General features: G+C 41.1%; 1 protein-coding gene across 1 annotated transcript in view; it reads left to right on the top strand.

Annotated features, from left to right (window-relative positions):
• Positions 1-21,291, top strand: part of RET (ret proto-oncogene) — a 148,388-nt gene that overhangs the window by 87,408 nt on the left and 39,689 nt on the right. The window contains exons 2-8 of the mRNA XM_077259378.1: positions 4,388-4,624; positions 5,970-6,251; positions 8,282-8,523; positions 14,288-14,489; positions 15,148-15,347; positions 16,440-16,719; positions 17,941-18,066. Coding sequence (XP_077115493.1) covers positions 4,388-4,624; positions 5,970-6,251; positions 8,282-8,523; positions 14,288-14,489; positions 15,148-15,347; positions 16,440-16,719; positions 17,941-18,066 — 1,569 coding nt within the window. The remainder of the gene's footprint in view (positions 1-4,387; positions 4,625-5,969; positions 6,252-8,281; positions 8,524-14,287; positions 14,490-15,147; positions 15,348-16,439; positions 16,720-17,940; positions 18,067-21,291) is intronic.

Genomic DNA, 21,291 nt, shown 5'->3' with positions numbered 1-21,291 from the left:
CTGCAGTATCTTTGAACTTGCCTTCCATCAAGCACATCTTGGGCATTACTGGTCGACTGTTAGAAAAGGAGCTGCCAGCAGCGGATCTTGATGATATGCCCAAGTGCTTTCAATGCAGAAGAACAGTCCTCAGACAATCCTTAATCCTCTCATTGATAGCAGCCAAGACTGTAAGTGTTAGGATTTCTGTGCATAACACTCATGCTTGATATTAAACAAGTCGAGATGTTTTGAAAATGTTGTATCTGTTTTCATCATTTACATATTGGTAACATGTCTATCCATCCTGTGATTTCCATAATTCCATGGTTTTTCCTTCTTGGCGTCACAATCTCAATGTTATGGTGTGTATATACCAGGTTAGATTGGGTAGTACTTAAAATAACTAGAGAATAAGGATTCCAATATAATGTTCGCCCATACTTTCCAGCCTTCTCTGTAAAGAGTGTGATATTGGCAATCTCTAATGTATCTTCACTATGTCAAGACCGGAAGCTTTGTCTTAATAGCTGTGCTATATTTCTGACTACATTTAGTTGCTTTAGCCACCGTCTAACAATGTTGCGCTCTGCCAGTAGACAGAATTTCCATTCACTTCTATGAAGAAAAGCAGAAGGCTTCAGAACTCAAGAGCACAAAGGTGTTAGGGAACAGGTAGCCCAAATCTTTAGACTTTATAGCAAGTAACAAAGTTTGTTGTATGGTATGTATGCCCTTGACTTCAAGGGCATATGTACCATAAAGGAAGATCATAGGGTTGCCATATATCCCCTGCCGGAGGGTGGCCAGCCCACGTGGCTGCATCCCCTATTTAATGGGAATAGAGGAAGACGATGGTTCTCCTCCCCAAAAGCCCTATGCTGTTCAGTATAGTCATTCTTACACTATATTCTTTGAGGTTTTATTTCTTGGCATTACTATGATTTATTATTATTATTATTATTATTATGGTGCATATAAGACATTCTTGTATGTTAAAATGTAGACATGCAATATGGACTTTTACTTGAATTATACTGAGTTTCATGACACTTATTCACTGATCCATGGCTTCTGTTTTCTTTATTGCATTGAATTCATTTCTTTAGGTGTTAGTTAACGATCCATGTGCAAATCCCAATCACAACCTTGGAGCACCGGTCACACCAGCAATTAGTAGAGTTATGACAATTTATCTTTCAATATGTTTGGTGACCGATCTGGCTGAAAATCCGTTCTGGCAGTGGGCCGCATTGTCCCCTAACTCTTTTAATAGTATCTGTGTCCTTTGGCTCATCAGCTCCCTGTTCCACCGCTTATTCCGGTAGACTACCTCCGGCTGCGGCCTTGAAGGGGGCTGATACAACACAAACGTCAGCGCAATTTTTGATTTTGTGAAAAACCTGTTTTAGAATCTTGTCGGAGACAAATTGATGAGATACCTATAGTAAAACTAGACCAACCCACAGCCCCTATCAATCGATAGGAGAAATTAACACCCACTTACATTTGTAATCTAGGTATCAGAAAGCATGATACATAACAAAAATGTCTCCAAGAACACAAACCAGGCTGCACATTGTCTGCTCTGGCTTCTGTTAGTGTGGAATTGGAATGTTGGTTGATACCTTTCAATGTCTAACTAAAAGGTAACAAATTGCAAGCTTTCCAGACTACACAGGTCTCTTCATGAGGCATAGACTAATACAAAATCTGAAGAATCACATATTTGTACACAACAAGGCACATAAATTGCGTTATTCATGTGCGCTGTTGTATATAAATGTGTCTCTTCAGATTTTGTATCATTCTATGCGTCATGAAGAGACCTGCGTAGTCTTGAAGCTTGCAATTTCTTACCATCTTTTCAGTTAGACATTGAAAGGTATCAGCCACTGAGGATTCTCAATTCTAAATATTTTTTTATCTACTGGCTAACATTGTACAAAGATATATAGCTTTCCTGTATGGTAAATGCAATTCATATGGAAACGGTGACCTCTTCTGGTCACTTTTGGTAAGTGCAAGTGCTTATTTATTAAACCAAGTGCAAAGAATTTTCAAGGGGAAACATTATTTGATTTATTTTACTCACTTATATAGCGCCATTAATTCCACAGCACTTTACAGACATTATTTTAAGGCCAAGGTCCTAAAATAGGACATAGCTTAAACATGCGTTTTTTTTCCCCACAGATAATCGTACCAAAATACTGAATATCAATCTGCTCATACATTTTTGCATAAAAAAGTGATAAAATAAAATAAACACAGCAGACTGGACACCGCATTTTTCATGTGTTACTTTTAGTGTAGAAATGCTCGGATTCTACACCTAAAAACACAGTTGTCTCTTACATGACATTTTTTTCAGGCTCCCAATAAAAGGCTAACGGGAGGAACCACGCCACAAAAATGCTCAGTTCAGCAACGTTTGGCAGGCATTTTCGTTAAGTCAGATTGCTTGAGCTTTTAAACACAGCCGCGTAACTGCGTAAACAGCAGAAATAAATGTAGTTTTATCGCTACGTGGGAACACAGCCTTAGCCAAACCAAAAAAATATATACAGTGGGGCAAAAAAGTATTTAGTCAGTCAGCAATAGTGCAAGTTCCACCACTTAAAAAGATGAGAGGCGTCTGTAATTTACATCATAGGTAGACCTCAACTATGGGAGACAAACTGAGAAAAAAAAATCCAGAAAATCACATTGTCTGTTTTTTTATCATTTTATTTGCATATTGTGGTGGAAAATAAGTATTTGGTCAGAAACAAAATTTCATCTCAATACTTTGTAATATATCCTTTGTTGGCAATGACAGAGGTCAAACGTTTTCTGTAAGTCTTCACAAGGTTGCCACACACTGTTGCTGGTATGTTGGCCCATTCCTCCATGCAGATCTCCTCTAGAGCAGTGATGTTTTTGGCTTTTCGCTTGGCAACACGGACTTTCAACTCCCTCCAAAGGTTTTCTATAGGGTTGAGATCTGGAGACCGGCTAGGCCACTCCAGGACCTTGAAATGCTTCTTACGAAGCCACTCCTTCGTTGCCCTGGCGGTGTGCTTTGGATCATTGTCATGTTGAAAGACCCAGCCACATTTCATCTTCAATGCCCTTGCTGATGGAAGGAGGTTTGCACTCAAAATCTCATGATACATGGCCCCATTCATTCTTTCATGTACCCGGATCAGTCGTCCTGGCCCCTTTGCAGAGAAACAGCCCCAAAGCATGATGTTTCCACCACCATGCTTTACAGTAGGTATGGTGTTGGATGGATGCAACTCAGTATTCTTTTTCCTCCAAACACGACAAGTTGTGTTTCTACCAAACAGTTCCAGTTTGGTTTCATCAGACCATAGGACATTCTCCCAAAACTCCTCTGGATCATCCAAATGCTCTCTAGCAAACTTCAGACGGGCCCGGACATGTACTGGCTTAAGCAGTGGGACACGTCTGGCACTGCAGGATCTGAGTCCATGGTGGCGTAGTGTGTTACTTATGGTAGGCCTTGTTACATTGGTCCCAGCTCTCTGCAGTTCATTCACTAGGTCCCCCCGCGTGGTTCTGGGATTTTTGCTCACCGTTCTTGTGATCATTCTGACCCCATGGGGTGGGATTTTGCGTGGAGCCCCAGATCGAGGGAGATTATCAGTGGTCTTGAATGTCTTCCATTTTCTAATTATTGCTCCCACTGTTCATTTCTTCACTCCAAGCTGGTTGGCTATTGCAGATTCAGTCTTCCCAGCCTGGCGCAGGGCTACAATTTTGTTTCTGGTGTCCTTTGACAGCTCTTTGGTCTTCACCATAGTGGAGTTTGGAGTCAGACTGTTTGAGGGTGTGCACAGGTGTCTTTTTATACTGATAACAAGTTTAAACAGGTGCCATTACTACAGGTAATGAGTGGAGGAAAGAGGAGACTCTTAAAGAAGAAGTTACAGGTCTGTGAGAGCCAGAAATCTTGATTGTTTGTTCCTGAACAAATACTTATTTTCCACCATAATATGCAAATAAAATGATAAAAAAACAGAAATGTGATTTTCTGGATTTTTTTTTCTCAGTTTGTCTCCCATAGTTTAGGCCTGCCTATGATGTAAATTACAGACGCCTCTCATCTTTTTAAGTGGTGGAACTTGCACTATTGCTGACTGACTAAATACTTTTTTGCCCCACTGTATCTGAAATAAATTGCATAATTGCTGATTTAAAAAAATATATTAAAATCAAGAAAATGTTCCGTTTTCCATAAATTGGTGAGGTTAATCCAGGTGTTTTATAAGAGACTGTTTTATTTTAGACACGGCTAACACTTAGAAAAGATTTCGCACTGATATTACAAGCCCATAATCTGTTATTCTAGGAGCGGGATGCTAGTAGGGTGAACAATAATGTGTAGCCTTTGTCTTCACAGCTACTTCAGGACTGTATTTTCCTAAAAAATTCACTGGAAGTTTACACCTAGACCAGCCTGCTGGTTCGATGCTCTTACAAGTCCATGCATTGGGTGACCACCCGGGAGAGGTCCCACACTTCAGCCTCTGCAGGACCCTTCAAAATCCAAAGTACATTCACTTTTTCCATGTGGATGGGCGGAGCGGAATCCTCTATCTCAATGAGACCTTAACCAGTGACTTCTTCAGCGAACTCCGTAAGTGTAAATTGTAGCCAGGCCTGGCTGATTCTTCTCCCATCATAGGGAGCTATGCAATGCGTTCGCCTTTCGCTGCAGTCCCATAGACGGTGCATGGAGACGATGTCCAGCATGCGCCCCATTCATTTTGGAGAGCACGTTTCCTGTGCTCCAGAGTCCCTTGATCCAGAAACCGTTTCTGTGGCTAGGGGATAACTTACTTTTTTTGGAATGTAGCTTGTATATTAGAAGTGTTACCTAATATCTGTTAGGTGGATGTGTGCCGCCATGCTGTTTATTTTGGATGGGCTAAATTCCTAATGATTACACCATTCCATTCACATGGCCGTAGTTTTCATATCATGTGCTTAAAGAAAACTTTCTGGAGTGGAATTGAGGGAGAAAAATCCCTAAATTATTATTTTTTAATAAAGTGCTGGTCTGTGATTCCATAAGATTGCAGAGATGATCATTTATTTAGTTTCAATACTCTTAAACTTGGGAAAATAAAGACGTTATGGCAACATACACCATTCTTTTTCCATCAGTGGCGCTGTTTGAGGGCTTGTTTTTTGCTGGATAAGCTGTAGTCTTTATCAGCACATGTATGGGCACCAATAGTTTTTGATTGCTATTTTTTTTTTTTATATATGGAGGCAAGGTGACTGGAAAAAATGGTCAAAATTGCTGTTTTTTTCCAATGTTCATGGAGGAAAAATAATATCCCTATTGCAGCAGCTAGGTCCCTAAATTGCCACAATTGCTGCCATCTGAGCTAGCTCCAATTACAGGTGGTCTCCGCTGTATAATTCCGCCTCTGAGCCCTCACCATACTTCATTAGCCACCATATGACGTACATCATTGGCTGGTGAGGGAATTAATGTTTTTAGCCTGCTCCTTGCTGGATTATTTTACACATGTGTGTGACCTTGGATGCTGTAAATTCTCTGCACTTGCTAAATTGAGCTAATTGACCTGCAACCTTAGGACTTTTCTAGTCATCACCATATACTTTTTTCAGCTATGTCCTTTGATAATAAGTCAATGGATTCTCAACGAAAAACAGAAGACCCTTTAAAGACCTTCATCCAGTGCCTCACTGTCCCATCATGCCTGGCTGTCACATATTGGGTACATGTCCTATTAATTAGAATGTCTCCAATATCTGGCACCATGCCAGTAGCCCCTCTCAAGTTAAAGGTGCTGGATAACCCCTTCAGCATTAGAGAATTCATTAAACCAGCAAGACGGGTAATTTTAATGGTAACTTTATACATTTTTAAGCTTGTGCTTTGTTGAAACAGTTTATGATAGATGGGAATATTCACTTTCATTGCTGTCCTCATTTTATTTTTTTTATAGGAAGCCTATCAATATACATATTACGATTCAAAGTAATGGTGTCTACTGCTGAAGATAAAGTCTGTGACAAGTCCCTGACATCTGCTGACATTAGCCTGTCACTTAAAGACTACAGAATCCCCAACTGCTCCGCGCTGCAACCCAAGGACTTGTGCTTCGGGGACCCTCAACTTTCTTTTCACATCAAAGAGAACCGACCACCGGGCAGATTCTTCCAGTTCTATCCATATGTCCCAGCTCATCAGTGTCCAAATATCAGTGTCGTCTACACCTTAATATTGGGTAATGACCATGCCTCCGTTCCTGACCAGTGTGAAGCCTTACGCATTTACAGAAGGACATAATCCTGTTTTAGGACAGAGCCAGTATCCTATACGGTATTACTGATTGGTGCCAGGAGAGGAGATGGGTCACTGTTTGCTTGTTGATCAGTCACTGACACAAAAAAATATAAATACCTACCTTTATATAGTTGATAACTCCCTTATTAATTAATACAAAGGAGATCTAATGTGAAAACTGAAAAACCTAGAACCACATCCATCTGAGAACCAGATCATTCACTTCAGATTGAAATCAGGGATCTGGATTTAAGGATATTGACACCTTTTATGTAAAATAAGTCTGTAGTCTTTTAACCTTCATTAATTTTCAGACTCTGAAATGCAGGTAACATCCTGATCTTACAGTAGTATAAGATTTTTCTCTCGTGCCCACACTAATCATTTTATTTCTCCTTCCTCCTTTTTGTTTAAAAGGAACCTGTTATCAGGTTTTCCCAATATAACTAAAGCTTAACGGCTGCATTACGGCATCGTAACACAAGCTCCACACTTCTATAAATAAACACACGAACACCAATAAAATGTGGATAAAAATGACCTTGGCGTTTATTTTTGAGATACTTCCAATAAAGATTTATTCACTCATAACAAATACACAATTTAAACTCCGTGAAAAGAATTAAATCCTATCCAACTCTACCAAATCCACCCGAAAGCCGGGCGATTATCTCACAAAATAAATGACACAACAAACCTAAAATAAAAAGGGGAGGGAGGGATCTTCAATCTTCATGTGTAAACTGACCTAATAACATAAACAGCTGGTATTTATAGCACACATCTTCCCGCATTTTTGACAGGAGCCAACCAAAACAACCAACAAAAAAATGCGGGAAGAAAAACTAGAAGGAACCAGATAAAACCTGCTCGTGCCTAGCACAGCTTACCACTGGTTCATTAACCCTTTTAACAAAAAACTCCAAAATAAAATACCAAAATAACAGATTAACCATTGAATTAAGGGAGCTGTTATCATGCGACCCCCCCCCTCATATTCCATTGAGGGGAGGGCGTTCATTAAATCTGTATCCAAGCCCCCAAATTCCCCTGCATATGCCATACGCACCTTATATACTTCTGGCATGCGGTGCGTTCCATCCATCTTTTTACTTCTCTCTGCGCCTCAGTCCTCCTGGTACGATTGTAGCTACACAATTGTCCTGGCCTGCGCTGGTGTCTGTGCTCTGCCCAGCTAAGCTGTGTATGCGCCAGTAGACGTTTCACTTCCAGGCTAATAGGTGTCGGCGCCGCTTCATTATAGGACTTTGCTCTCCTCTTACATACAGCTCAATGGTCTGCGGTAATAGAACATTTAGGGGTGGTGGCTTTATTTCATATTGGGGAAAGTGTGACCAGTTCCCTTTAGTCTGCTGTGCACAGGCTCCTTTGCCTCCCTATCTCTATCACTACGAGCAGCTAGGGGGAGACCAGAGAGAGCTGGCGGAGCGCTGACAGTTAGATGTTGGAGAACAGTCAGCTAGATGAAGCAACAAAATACTGGCAAATTTGTAATGCAGGCTAAGAGTTGTAGCTGAACTGCCTTGTGATAATAAGGTGTACTATTCTACATTCTACTAATTTGCTCAGTCTCCTTTTAAATACCTTAGCCCCCTGCATATTGTGATGCCCAAGCAGATCAAGCATAGCCCATCTTTGATCAGGCCCTAGGTTTTTCCATTTTAAAAAGTGGCATTTTGTGTCAAAATTAGCTGGGTACCATGTTCATTCAAAGCTAATCTCCATAGACCAGGAAGAAGGCAAGGAAGGGACTGTGCTCCTGATAGACAGGGTTATTGTGGCTCTCGGACTGAGGAGCAGGGAACGTTTAGACTTGTTGATTGTTGGAATGTGGAAGGTCCTTTGCCATGATTGCTCTTACAGCCTCTTAAAAATTTCCCTCTATAGATATGAATCCAGAAATGTAATGGAATATACCCAATGTATAATTACTTTGCCTTTCCTATACAGACCAACACCTCCCTTTCCAGTACAATCCTGTCACATCTGAAGTTGTCCTGCTTCATCCCTTGGACAGAGAAGAGAGGGAGCAGTATGATCTCGTAGTTGAATGCATCGTACGAAACAGCACCACAGCGGTGGAGGTCATGGAGTCATTCCGGATCACGGTAGATGATGAAGATGACAGCCCTCCTTTCCTGCCAGATGGAACTGATACTGCAAATGTTACAGTAGAATATGAAAGAAAGAAAGTACGTGATTGTAAAATCCTTTAAAGAATAACTTCAGCCCCGTTGTGGCAGTACATGATTCAGGGGCTCATGAGACAAAATACTACTGTTATGTCTAGTGCAAGGCTAGCAGGGAAGGGGTATTAATTCTATATTTAAATTAGATTTCTTTTAGTTTTGTTTTTTGTTTATTTTGCATACTACAAATATATAAATCTGTTGTAGCTTGTTTGCAATTTGTATTGTGGATTTCACATTTTAAAATCTACAACTAAATCTTTCACTACATTTTAAAGAGTGCTTGTCACCAGGACAAAAGATGTCAGTGTTTGCTCATATTTCACTTGCGCTATTGCTTGAGTAATCAGGTTTTTTTTTCTTTTTTTAAATTCACCTTAAGGGCCTTTCTATTTGGTGCTAATTTCTATGATTTTTACCAAGGGGATGTTACTTTAGGCTGATTTGCATTATAACCCTATGAGCAACAAGTAAAAAGCCCCATACCTCTGGAGCTGTATGACAGATTTAGGCCGGAGTCACATTACCGTAGAATACGGCCGAGTGCTATGCGAGAAAACATCACATAGCCCTCGGCCCAGTATTAATCTATGGGACAGCTCATATCAACATTTTTTTATCTTGGGCATATTCGACATATGCATAAAATCTCAGCATGCTGCAATTGTATGCATATATTGCCCGAAACTCGCCAATGCAAGCCTATGGCTGTGAAAAAAACTCGGACGCCACATGGACCATGCAAGTACTGTCCAATTTTTACGCTCCAATGTCCTTTGAAAAACTGGCAATTCATCTGCCAACTACAGTAAAACCACAGCGTGACAGGTTAGAATAGAATAGATATATACAGTACAGACCCAAAGTTTGGACACACCTTCTCACTTCAAGATTTTTCTGTATTTTCATGACTATGAAAATTGTATATTCACACTGAAGGCATCAAAACTGAATTAACACATGTGGAATTATATACTTAACAAAAAAGTGTGAAACAACTGAAATGATGTCTTATATTCTAGGTTCTTCAAAGTAGCCACCTTGGCTTTGATGACTGCTTTGCACACTCTTGGCATTCTCTTGATGAGCTTCAAGAGGTAGTCACCGGGAATGGTCTTCCAACAATCTTGAAGGAGTTCCCAGAGATGCTAAGCACTTGTTGGCCCTTTTGCCTTCGCTCTGCAGTCCAGCTGTAATAATTATAGGGGATAACTCAGGAGACTCTTTGCGTGGATCAAGACATCTACAGGACACAGTTTTATAAGTGGTAAAGTCTATATTGTCACACGGTGATTCAAACAGGTGCAGAGAGAAACTCAAGTCCACAACACTTGGTGCAAATAATAAACGCAGCTTAGCAGTATATAGGAAACTTCAGAGGAAAATGCAATGAAGCAGAAAGTCTATGAAGCACAGTTATTCTTGAGGATACTTGACACGAATAAATCCTTGTCTTAGTCCAGGCACAGATAGATATGCTTATTAGGCAGTTCAAATCATATCTTAGCTCAACCAGGGAGGCCTGGTTAATAGTCTCAGGTTATTGCAAAGCAGCAACAGCTTACAGATGAAGGAGGATTACTGGAAACTTGTGTATGCAGCAGGAACTCAGAGCAGAGTAGCAGGATCACCAGACAGGTTCACAGGAGCAGGTGTACAGCCAGGGAGTAATCAGAGGTCAGGAGCTGGATGCAAGGCAGAGTACTCTAGCACAGACTAAAGGCTGGGGTGGAGTTTTTTAGCAGGAGACACAGTGCACATGAGACCAAAGACGCCATCTTGAAAAAGGGCAGTAATGCACAAAAGGTAAAAAATGTTCAGAGTCCTGACACCAGCTCACCCCAAACCATCTCGATTGGGTTCAGGTCTGGTGACTGTGGAGGCCAGGTCATCTGGCGTAGCACCCCATCACTCTCCTTCTTGGTCAAATAGCCCTTACACAGCCTGGAGGTGTGTTTGGGTTCATTGTCCTGTTGAAATGTAAACGATGGTCCAACTAAACGCAAACCGGATGGAATAGCATGCCGCTGCAAGATGATGTGGTAGCCATGCTGGTTCAGTATGCCTTCAATTTTGAATAAATCCCCAACAGTGTCACCAGCAAAGCACCCCCACACCATCACACCTCCTCCTCCATGCTTCACGGTGGGAACCAGGCATGTAGAGCCCATCCGTTCACCTTTTCTGCGTCACCATAAAGACACGGTGGTTGGAAACAAAGAACTCAAATTTGGACTCATCAGACCAAAGCACAGATTTCCAATGGTCTAATGTCCATTCCTTTTGTTCTTTAGACCAAACAAGTCTCTTCTGCTTGTTGCCTGTCCTTAGTCGTGGTTTCCTAGCAGCTTTTTTACCATGAAGACCTGCTGCACAAAGTCTCCTTTTAACAGTTGTTGTAGAGATGTGTCTGCTGCTAGAACTCTGTGTGGCATTGACCTGGTCTCTAATCTAAGCTGCTGTTAACCTGTGATTTCTGAGGCTGGTGACTCGGATAAACTTATCCTCAGAAGCAGAGGTGACTCTTGGTCTTCCTTTCCTGGGGCGGTCCTCATGTGAGCCAGTTTCTTTGTAGCGCTTGATGGTTTTTGCCACTGCACTTGGGGACACTTTCTAACAGTCTATTCAGTAGGACTATCAGCTGTGTATCCACCAGACTTCTGCACAACACAACTGATGGTCCCAACCCCATTTATAAGGCAAGAAATCCCACTTATTAAACCTGACAGGGCACACCTGTGAAGTGAAAACTATTCCCGGTGACTACCTCTTGAAGCTCATCAAGAGAATGCCAAGAGTGTGCAAAGCAGTCAAAGCAAAAGGTGGCTACTTTGAAGAACCTAGAATATAAGACATAATTTCAGTTGTTTCACACTTTTTTGTTAAGTATATAATTCCACATGTGTTAATTCATAGTTTTGATGCCTTCAGTGTGAATGAACAATTTTCATTGTCATGAAAATACAGAAAAATCTTTAAATAAGAAGGTGTGTCCAAACTTTTGGTCTGTACTGTATAAACACAGAATACATAGATATATAGATGTCAGTGACACACATATATATTACATAGAAGAAAAGCCAGCAATTCGGCAGCCATGTACTGTAAAATCACAGCAGGAGCCGACAGCATAGAATAGATGGATTATATACAGTATATACACATAGGAGATGTATAGCTAGATGTCAGTGACAAATACAATTAGTACAATTACTATATATATACATTTTAATTTCTCAACCCAAGTGCATCTTATATTTATTTACATTAAACTTCTATTGTCATTTCTCAGCCCAAGCCTCCAGCTTATATAAATCCATTTGTAATATTAAATTATCCTCCTCTATATTGATTCCCTTGCAGAGTTTATTATCATCTGCAAATTTTGAAATTGTACCTTATTTTTCAGAATATAAAACGCACCAGACCATAAGACGCACCTAGGTTTTAGAGGAGGAACTTAGGAAAAAAAAATTGAAGCAAAAAAATGGTAAATTCTGTACTAAATATCCCCTATTCTGGTATATATGGTCCCCTCATCCCCATTCTGATACACATGGCCCCTCATCCCCATTCTGATACACATGGCTCCTCATCCCTATCCTGGTATGCATGGTCCCATCCCAGTCCTGTTATGATTGGCCGCATCCTTATCCTTGTATGATTGGCCCCATCCTTATCCTGGTATGATTGGCCCCATCCCAGTCCTGGTATGATTGGCCCCATCCCAGTCCTGGTATGATTGCCCCATCCTTATCCTGATATGATTGGCCCCATCCTTATCCTGGTATGATTGGGCCCCATCCTGGTCCTGGTATGATTGGTCCCATCCTTATCCTGGTACGATTTTCCCATCCTTATCCTGATATGATGGGCCCCATCCTTATCCTGGTTTGATTGGTCCCATCCTTTCTCTGGTATAAATGGCTCCATCCTGTTCCCGGTATGATTGGTACCATCCCTTTTTCTTTTATAATTGGCTCCTTCCCAATCCTGGTATGATTGGTCCCATCCTTATTCTGGTGTGATTGGTCCCATCCCATTCCTGGTATGCATGACCCCATTAGAAAAGATTTAAAAAAAAAAAAAAAGAAACAAACCATTACACTTACATTCCTCCGCTCCCTCGCAGTCGCAGCGTCCTGCTTCGGTGCCAGCAGCTGCTTAATGCTTGTAAGAAGCACATGGCAGGGACGTCATGCGCTGCTCACAAGCAGAGCATAGCTGCCGGAATACTCACCAGGACTGTTCATCGCAGAGAGCGGTGAGTATCCGTTCCTCTTCAGTAGCGCGCAGTGTCAGCCACTGACTTCCTGCTGCTGGGGCGATCACGTGTGCCGATACTTAAGAGAAATTAATATTCAGAATAATTCATTTGTCTTAAGTATTGACACACGTGACCGCCGGCAGCAGCAGGAAGGCTCCATCTGGCACTGCACGCTACTGAAGAGGAATGGATACTCACCGCTCCCGGTGAATATTCCAGCAGCTGCTCGCACTGAAGCAGGACACTGAGAGGGAGCGGAGGAAGGTGAAGTGTAACGTGTGTTGTTTTTTTTGTTTAATCTTTTCTGATTGGACCAGCCATAACAGGATGCCAGAAAGAAATGAATATTCATTGCCCTCCACACCCATGGGCGTGGAATGCAGTGCATATTAATTTCTCTTTAGCAGCAGGCACAGGAGTTAGCTGGAGCCGCTGGCTCCAGCCTCCTGTGACCCGTTGGTATGCCGAAACCACTCCCCCACCTCAGCCAGCGCCCGTACATCCGGACCCCCCATTTTCCTCCACATTTTGGGAGGAAAAAAGTGTGTCTTATAGTCCGAAAAATACTGTACTCTGTCCTTTTAAAAGGTCTTTAATAAATATATTCATGGAAGAGGGCCCAATACAGACCCCTGTGGTACCCTAGTTATCTGTGTGTTCCATTAACTACCACCCTTACTTTCTACCATTGAGCCAGTTGTTAACCTAAATGCACATATTTTCTCTTAGTCCCACTGTTCCTATTTTATGTGCCACACGTTTTGAAAAATCCAGAGGGCATCCACAGCCTTACCCTCTTCTAGCCTGGAACTTACCTCCTCCATAAAAGCTGATCAGATTAGCTTGACAGGATAGATTCCTCATAAACTCATATTAGATAAAGGGGTTGTTCTCTAGGATAGTATCTCTTACGAAACCCTCAAAGATTTTGTACACAGTAGAGGTTAAATTTACTGGCCTAGAATTTCTAGGGTGACTTTTTTTCCTCTTTCAATATTTGCACCACATTTATTTGGTAGTCCTTTGTGTAGACACTGTAATTATGGAACATTTAAATATTAAAAATAGTCTGCCTATTACTGTACTTAATTCCTGCAGCACTTGAGGGTGGATGGGTGTATACCATCGGGACCTGTTAGTTTGTCTACTTTAGTGTTTGAGGTGGCACAATATTGTTGGGTTAAACAGGTGCTCTATATATTTATGGTTTCCCAAATCATATAATTTGTCTTGGGCAGAAAATCGGAAAGCCTGCATCCATGTTTTATATTCATTCTGCCTTTTATTAATCCAATTGAAGAGCTTAAAAATATAGTAATGTATCAGTGGATGAACACCCTTACTTTATTTGTGTCAATTGACTCATTGAAGTTCACTGATGTCTAGGTGATGTTGAATTTTCTGATCTAGACATATGAAATACAAACATGTTGCATGCTGGAAATGGCCTACATCAATGACAGAGTAAAATGTTTAATTTACTGTTTACTTCTTGCACAGGGTACCGTTCTTGGGTCGCTGTTGGTCAATGATCTTGACACAACACCTGTCTATCCAATAGACAATAGTCACAACAGATACACAGAAACCATCATCAACAGTGAAACATTTGTACTAGAGAAATTCCAAATCAAGCACAGCCTCAAAGAGATTCAGTTCAGGAGAAATGTCAGCACGGTTCGAGGAACAGTCCATGAATTTAGTAAGAAAATAAATGTATACTATGTCATTCTGTTCAGTCCCCAAATGAAGATCTTAGGTGCTGGCTCTCTATGGACGATGTGTTGAACTTCAGAGTCCTCCACATAGCTGATTCTATGGATGAGCAGTGTACAGAGAGATCAGAGCTATCTTCCATACAAATGACTTAAATGGTGAGCTTGTGTAATGCAGTGCAAAACAATATGGCCACTATTGTAGCTTCCTAATGAGAGCTTTTTAATACTGATTGAGAAGTCTGCTCAGTCGCCATATCTAGGCACTCTGGGATGTAGAGTCTAAACTAGTCAATACAGGTTTTTTAATTTCTTAATATACTGGAAATGTTCATTGTCTCCTTTTATAATATCTGGTCAATAGATGTGCAGCATATGGGGATATGAATATATGCATGCACACTGTCCATATGGAAGACAACTGTGGGTAATATTGCTGCTCTGGATGGTCCTACTCTGGTTTTTAGCCATTTTAGAAAATTTGAAGCCATGTTATACATTTGCTAATAGCCACTTTCTTCTTGACCCATTGTGTGCTCCCATCATTGCATTCCAGGTTTAGGATTGTTGTCCTTGAAGTTTTGCATAGTTCCCAATACATGGCATTACTGGCACAATATAATGTTCTTGTTTCTTCTGTGGCAGAGCTCCTGCTGAACCAGAGTATTTCCATAAACAGAAATGCATCATATCAAGTGGTGGTTTTGGTGAAAGACGTTGAATACCCTCATCCTGGTGGAGAGCTCAGGCTGTACTTCAATGTCACAATCAAGCCTGTTACAATTCGATTCCCTAATATAACGTACCAGTTCACGGTCAACTGTAATGCCAACCGCTATGCCCAGGTAATATTATTTTCCCACTTTCTGTTGTTTATTAATTAATTACTGAGCAGCCTGTTTAATGTGGACCGGCAAATGACCCTCTATAGCCCGAGCCATAACTGGGTATAGCTGTTAGGTAGAGTGTCCATAACACAGATGTTACCGGACTCTCAAAACGTGTATTAGCTCTGTGCTAACAGAAGTGCTGCCGTTCCTGCCACTGTGGTTATACAAATTAATAATTCTACTGATCATATTTCTAAAAAATATCCCTTTTAGATGGATAACAATTTAAAGGGGTTGTTCACCTTTTGGGGATTTTTTTTTTTCAACTTAAATGTATGTAACTTTGGCTATATATACTTGGGTTGGATTTAATTAAAAATGTTGCAGCTCTTGTCCTCTACAGCTGCTGTATTGCACTGTATGGGTCGCTGCAGAATGAGTTAACTGAGAGTCCATCAGTCATGCCGCTATGATTGTCTGACAGACCGTTTCTAACTCCTTGTCTGTGGTTTTGTGAGCTCCTCATAGCTGAGCTGTGACCACAGACCACATCCAATCTGAGTGTGCAGAGAAACGAAGAACTTGTGAAGGCCACATGATGCAACATTTGTAATGAAACCCAATTGCAAAAATGATTTTTAGCCTGGTTTACATGAATTAAATGGAAACTTCCATTTGACTCTTGCTGCCCATGTATGTATATCAGGAGAAACCTGACAATCATCTAGAGAGGTGTGGAGAACAGCCGGCCGAGGGCAGCGCTGTTCTATTCTTGTCTATCCCTATGGTCCGCAGCAGTCTCTTCAAACAATGAAGTATTTCAGATAAAAACATACCTGGCTGCAGTTGTACAGACAGGGACTGATTCATTGTGCCAGTGACTTGGGCATCATGAATTAACTGACAGGTTCCCTTCTAAGAAAAAAAAACAATAGTGTCCCCAAAGGTAGAAAACTCCGTTAAAACATACCCATCATTTGTACAATACTCAGGTAATTTTTCATGTCTCTGTTCCATTTGAGCACTTAAACTGTAATAGATGTGAGAAATTCCTGTATATGACATGTTCTGACGTTGTTTTATCCTAATGTCTTTTTTGTGATCCAGATTGGAAGAGTATGCATTGAAAACTGCTCACTGTTTAAAGGCGTCAACGTGATTTACACGCTTCAGGCTCCAAATACCACCCATGCCATTGACATTCTAAAGGAACCAGGGGAAATGTTTGCCACCCTCTTTGTTAATGATTCTAGTTCTTTGGCCAGCCATGATAGCCGGGTGATCATTTATACGCTTTTAGCCTCCAATGCACCAATCAAGGAGCCCTCCAAGACACAAGGCAACGAGACCTCCAAGACACAAGTAACTGTCATCATTGAAGGAACTTGTAAGTGCCGTTATTCATTAAATGTAATGTACTGGACAATAATGTATTCTAAAAATAATAGTGGTCACCTTTTTGTATATGCACTGCACAAAATTGCGTTGAGCACCTGAATCAAGATAAGTGAGAAAAGAGTTAATAAGGATATTGCCCATTTAAATGGACAACAAATATATGAAGGACATTGCTCGTTGGAATTGCCCTGTTCATAAAACTGCTTGACAGGCAAATGGCATTCCAGTTTTACCACTTGCATGTTGAAAATGTTAGCAATAAGTGTGCTCGGTTATTTCAACCTTCTTTTCTATAGATTCTATTAAATGACTTTTACATCCCAAAAATATAAAATGACTTGTCTTGGAAACCATACACATCCATGTTAAGAAGCAATATTGCTACTGCTTTAGAAAGCCATGGTTATTAAAGAAATCGACTTCTCCAGCATAAAGTGTAACAAATCCCATATATGCCAAAAAGAAGGTTCAGCTCATCAATTTGCTTAAACTAGTCTCAACAGACTTGTCCTAAATAAATGGCTTACTCTGGAGGGGTGCAATGAAGTGTCAGGTATTCACTAGAGCTTCTAATGGCGAGGATAGGCTGGACTGCCGGTAGACACCAGGCACTAATCTACAGCAGCTGTCCGGAGGGTCAGAGGAGACAAAAGCATAGCCAGGCAGTCCGAGGTTGGGGCAAGCAGCACAGGTTCAGAATTCGTAGCAAAGGTCAGGAGCGGAGAGATCAGGATAAGCGAAAAGGCAAGTTGGGTCAATAACGGTGAGACATAACAGGAATACGCCAACACAGGAATTTAGAGACTGAGCTACTAGGAACCTAAGTTCAGTTGAGGAATGAAGGGTGGAGTTGCTTGATATATCACCTGCTGGCTGGTGATAGGCCATGGAAGCAGATCTCTGCAGGACAGAATGGATACAAATTCCTGCAAAGTTCATCTTGCCCCCATATGGCTCACAAACAGCAGAGCTGGAAATGAAGCACAAGGCCGCTGCAAGCGATGGTCAGCTACTGGGCGAAGCAGAGTAAAACACGCGATGAGTGGGGCGGTATTTAGAAGGTGTGCATGTGGCCGGCTAACAGTTTTCCATACTAAGAATATATTCTTTACTGAATAAGCCACATAAACACAGCAAGCTGACACATTTCAAGTGGAAGCCAACACTACATATTTTGTAATTATTTTCGTCTATCCTTGTTTTCTTTCAGCTATAAAGGATGAAGAAAATTGTCCACTGTCATGTTCAGAAAACAAAAACAGACGGGATTGTGAAGAGTGCAGTGGATTTGGGTCCTTTACTGGAAGATGCCAATGGAGACAGGGATTTGGTGGAGGTAAGATAACAAATCTTATATGGTCTGCAGTATGGTTGCTCAGTGGTTAGCACTGGGGTCCTTGGTTCAAATCTCACCATGGACAACATCTGCAAGGAGTTTGCATGTTCTCTTAGTGCTTGTGTGGGTATGCTTTGGTTTCTTCACACACTCCAAAGACCGGAATAGGAATTTTAGATTGTGAGCCCAAATGTGGGGACAGCGATGATGGTGTCTGTAAAGCACTGATAAAATATAGGTAAGCAGGTAAGGCTGGTTTCACACTTGCTTTTTGATCTGCAGCGTTTGTAAAAAAAACCGCAGGTGGTGAAAAAACGCATGTAAACGCGTGCAAACGCTGCGTTTTTTAGACGCATGCGTTTTTGCATGCAGTAAAAAAACGCTGCGTTTTGACGCGTTTACATGCGTTTTTTCCTGCATTTGCGTTTTTGAAACGCATGCTGAGAAGTGTGTGACAGCTGCCAATCCTCAAAATCAACTAGAAAACTCACTATTAATAGAATTAGCTAGGGTTAGGGGTAGGGTTAGGGTTTGGATCCCTAGGGTTAGGGTTAGGGGTAGCTTTTTATTACAAGAATGTCCTGGTCACCAGGTCACTGATAAGCCACCCCCCACCATCAAGGTGATAAATGGATCCTAACCCTACCACTAACCCTAACCCTAGGGATCCAAACCCTAACCCTACCCCTAACCCTAGAGATCCAAACCCTAACCCTAACCCTAGGGATCCTAGGGATCCATAGGGATTGGCTATTATGTTGACCTGGTGACCAGGACATTCTTCTAATAAAAAGCTTTGTTCAATGTGGACACCCCAAGATATACGGTATTGCTATAGAGTACTAAAAATATAAACTCGGAGAGTATTCACTGTCATATTGTTAGGGGTAGGGTTAGGGGTAGGGTTAGGGGTAGGGTTAGGGGTAGGGTTAGGGGCAGGGTTAAGGTTAGGGTTAGGGTTAGGATCCCTTTATCACCCTGATGGTGGGGGGTGGCTTATCAGGGTGTATTCTTGTTTTTTTCTATAAAAACGCATGCGTTTAAAACGCAAGCAAACGCATGTACGCAAAAACGCATGCATTTCCATAGACATCAATGTATTTTTTGACGCAAATCAAAAGCAAATGAACGCATGCGTTTTTTTTGCAGCAAAAAAACGCCTCCAGAAATTACTACATGTTGCATTTCTGCGACTGAACGCATGCAGCAAAAAAACGCATGCGTCGTTAAATGCGGCCAAACGCGTACAAAAAAACGCATGCGTTTTTAATGTTAAACATAGGGAAAAAACGCATGCGTTTTTAATGTTAAACATAGGGAAAAAACGCATGCGTTTTTTTCAGTAAAAACGCTGCAGATCAAAACGCAAGTGTGAAACCAGCCTAAGGCTGGTTTCACACTTGCGTTTTTGTCTGCAGCGTTTTTTGCACAAAAAACGCATGCGTTTTTTCCCTATATTTAACATTGAAAACGCATGCGTTTTTTTGTACGCGTTTGGTCGCGTTTTCAAACGCATGCGTTTTTTTTCTGCATGCGTTCATTTTCAAAAATGCAACCTGTAGTATTTTCTTGCGCGTTTTCTTTTTGCCGCGAAAAAACGCATGCGTTTTTTCGCGGCAAAAAAATGCATTGCTGTCTATGTAAACGCATGCGTTTTTAAGCACATGCGTTTGCGTTAAAAACGCATGCATTTTTATAGAAAAAAAACAGAAAACACACTGAAAAGTCACCCACCACCATCAAGGTGATAAAGGGATCCAAACCCTAACCCTAACTCTACCCCTAACCTCACCCCTAACCGTTTAATGAACATTTTCTGACAGTCATAGTGCCACGTATTTAAGTGCCACGTATCACGTATTTCAGTGCCACGTATCACGTATTTAAGTGCCACGTATTTCAGTGCCACATATTTCAGTGCCACGTATTTCAGTGCCACGTATTTCAGTGCCACATATTTAAGTGCCACGTATTTCACTGCCACGATATTTCAGTGCCACGTCTTTCAGTGCCACGTCTTTCAGTGCCACGATATTTCAGTGCCACGTATTTAAGTGCCACGTACTGTAAATACTATAACTACGTGGTTATACGTGGCACTGAAATATCATGGCACTTAAATACGTGGCACTTAAATACGTGGCACTTATATACGTGGCCACTGAAATATTGTGGCACTTATATACGTATATACGTATATACGTATATAAACGTATTTCAGTGCCACGCATTTCAGGTTAGGGTTAGGGGTAGGGTTAGGGTTAGGGTTAGGGTTTTTTGTTTTTTTCTTGTTTTCTTGTGTTTTTCTATAAAAACGCATGCGTCTAAAAAACGCATGCGTTTTACCGCGTTTACATGCGTTTTTTCACACATGCGGTTTTTTTAAAAACGCATGCAGATAGAAACGCAAGTGTGAAACCAGCCTTAGATATGTGTATGTGTGTGTGTGTGTGTGTGTATGTGTATATATATATATATATATATATATATATATATATATATATATATATATATATATATATATATATATATATATATATATATATATATATATATATATATATATATACGCGCGCACACACACACACACTACAGACGAAAAGTTTGGACGCACCTTCTGATTTAAAGATTTTTTTATGACTATGAAAATTGTACAGAGTCAAAACAAAAGAAAGTCAAAACCGCACCCTTTCATATATATAAATTGAAGGTCTCAGTGGACACAAGGGCGCACGTCCAAAACCAGGGAGCCCATCCCGGCCAGTATCAAGACCACAGAGAACAAAAAGGCAGCGCCACAATGGATGGTGAAAAAATGGGAGCTTACATTTATTCTGCCTCCTGTAGCAACGTTTCAGTCAGTTTTGAATAAATCCCCAACAATGTCACCAGCAAAGCACCCCCACACCATCACACCACCTCCTCCATGCTTCACTGTGGGAACCAGGCATGTAGAGTCCATCCATCCACCTTTTCTGCGTCGCACAAAGACACGGTGGTTGGAACCAAAGATCTCAAATTTGGACTCATCAGACCAAAGCACCGATTTCCACTGGTCTAATGTCCATTCCTTGTGTTCTTTAGCCCAAACAAGGCTCTTCTGCTTGTTGCCTGTCCTTAGCAGTGGTTTCCTAGCAGCTATTTTACCATGAAGGCCTGCTGCACAAAGTCTCCTCTTAACAGTTGTTGTAGAGATGTGTCTGCTGCTAGAACTCTGTGTGGCAT

This window comes from Ranitomeya variabilis, chromosome 4 (genome assembly GCF_051348905.1).
Source record: "Ranitomeya variabilis isolate aRanVar5 chromosome 4, aRanVar5.hap1, whole genome shotgun sequence".
Taxonomy (NCBI): domain Eukaryota; kingdom Metazoa; phylum Chordata; class Amphibia; order Anura; family Dendrobatidae; genus Ranitomeya; species Ranitomeya variabilis.
The sequence above is the reverse complement of the archived record's forward strand: the minus strand, read 5'-3'. Positions and strand labels throughout refer to the sequence as shown.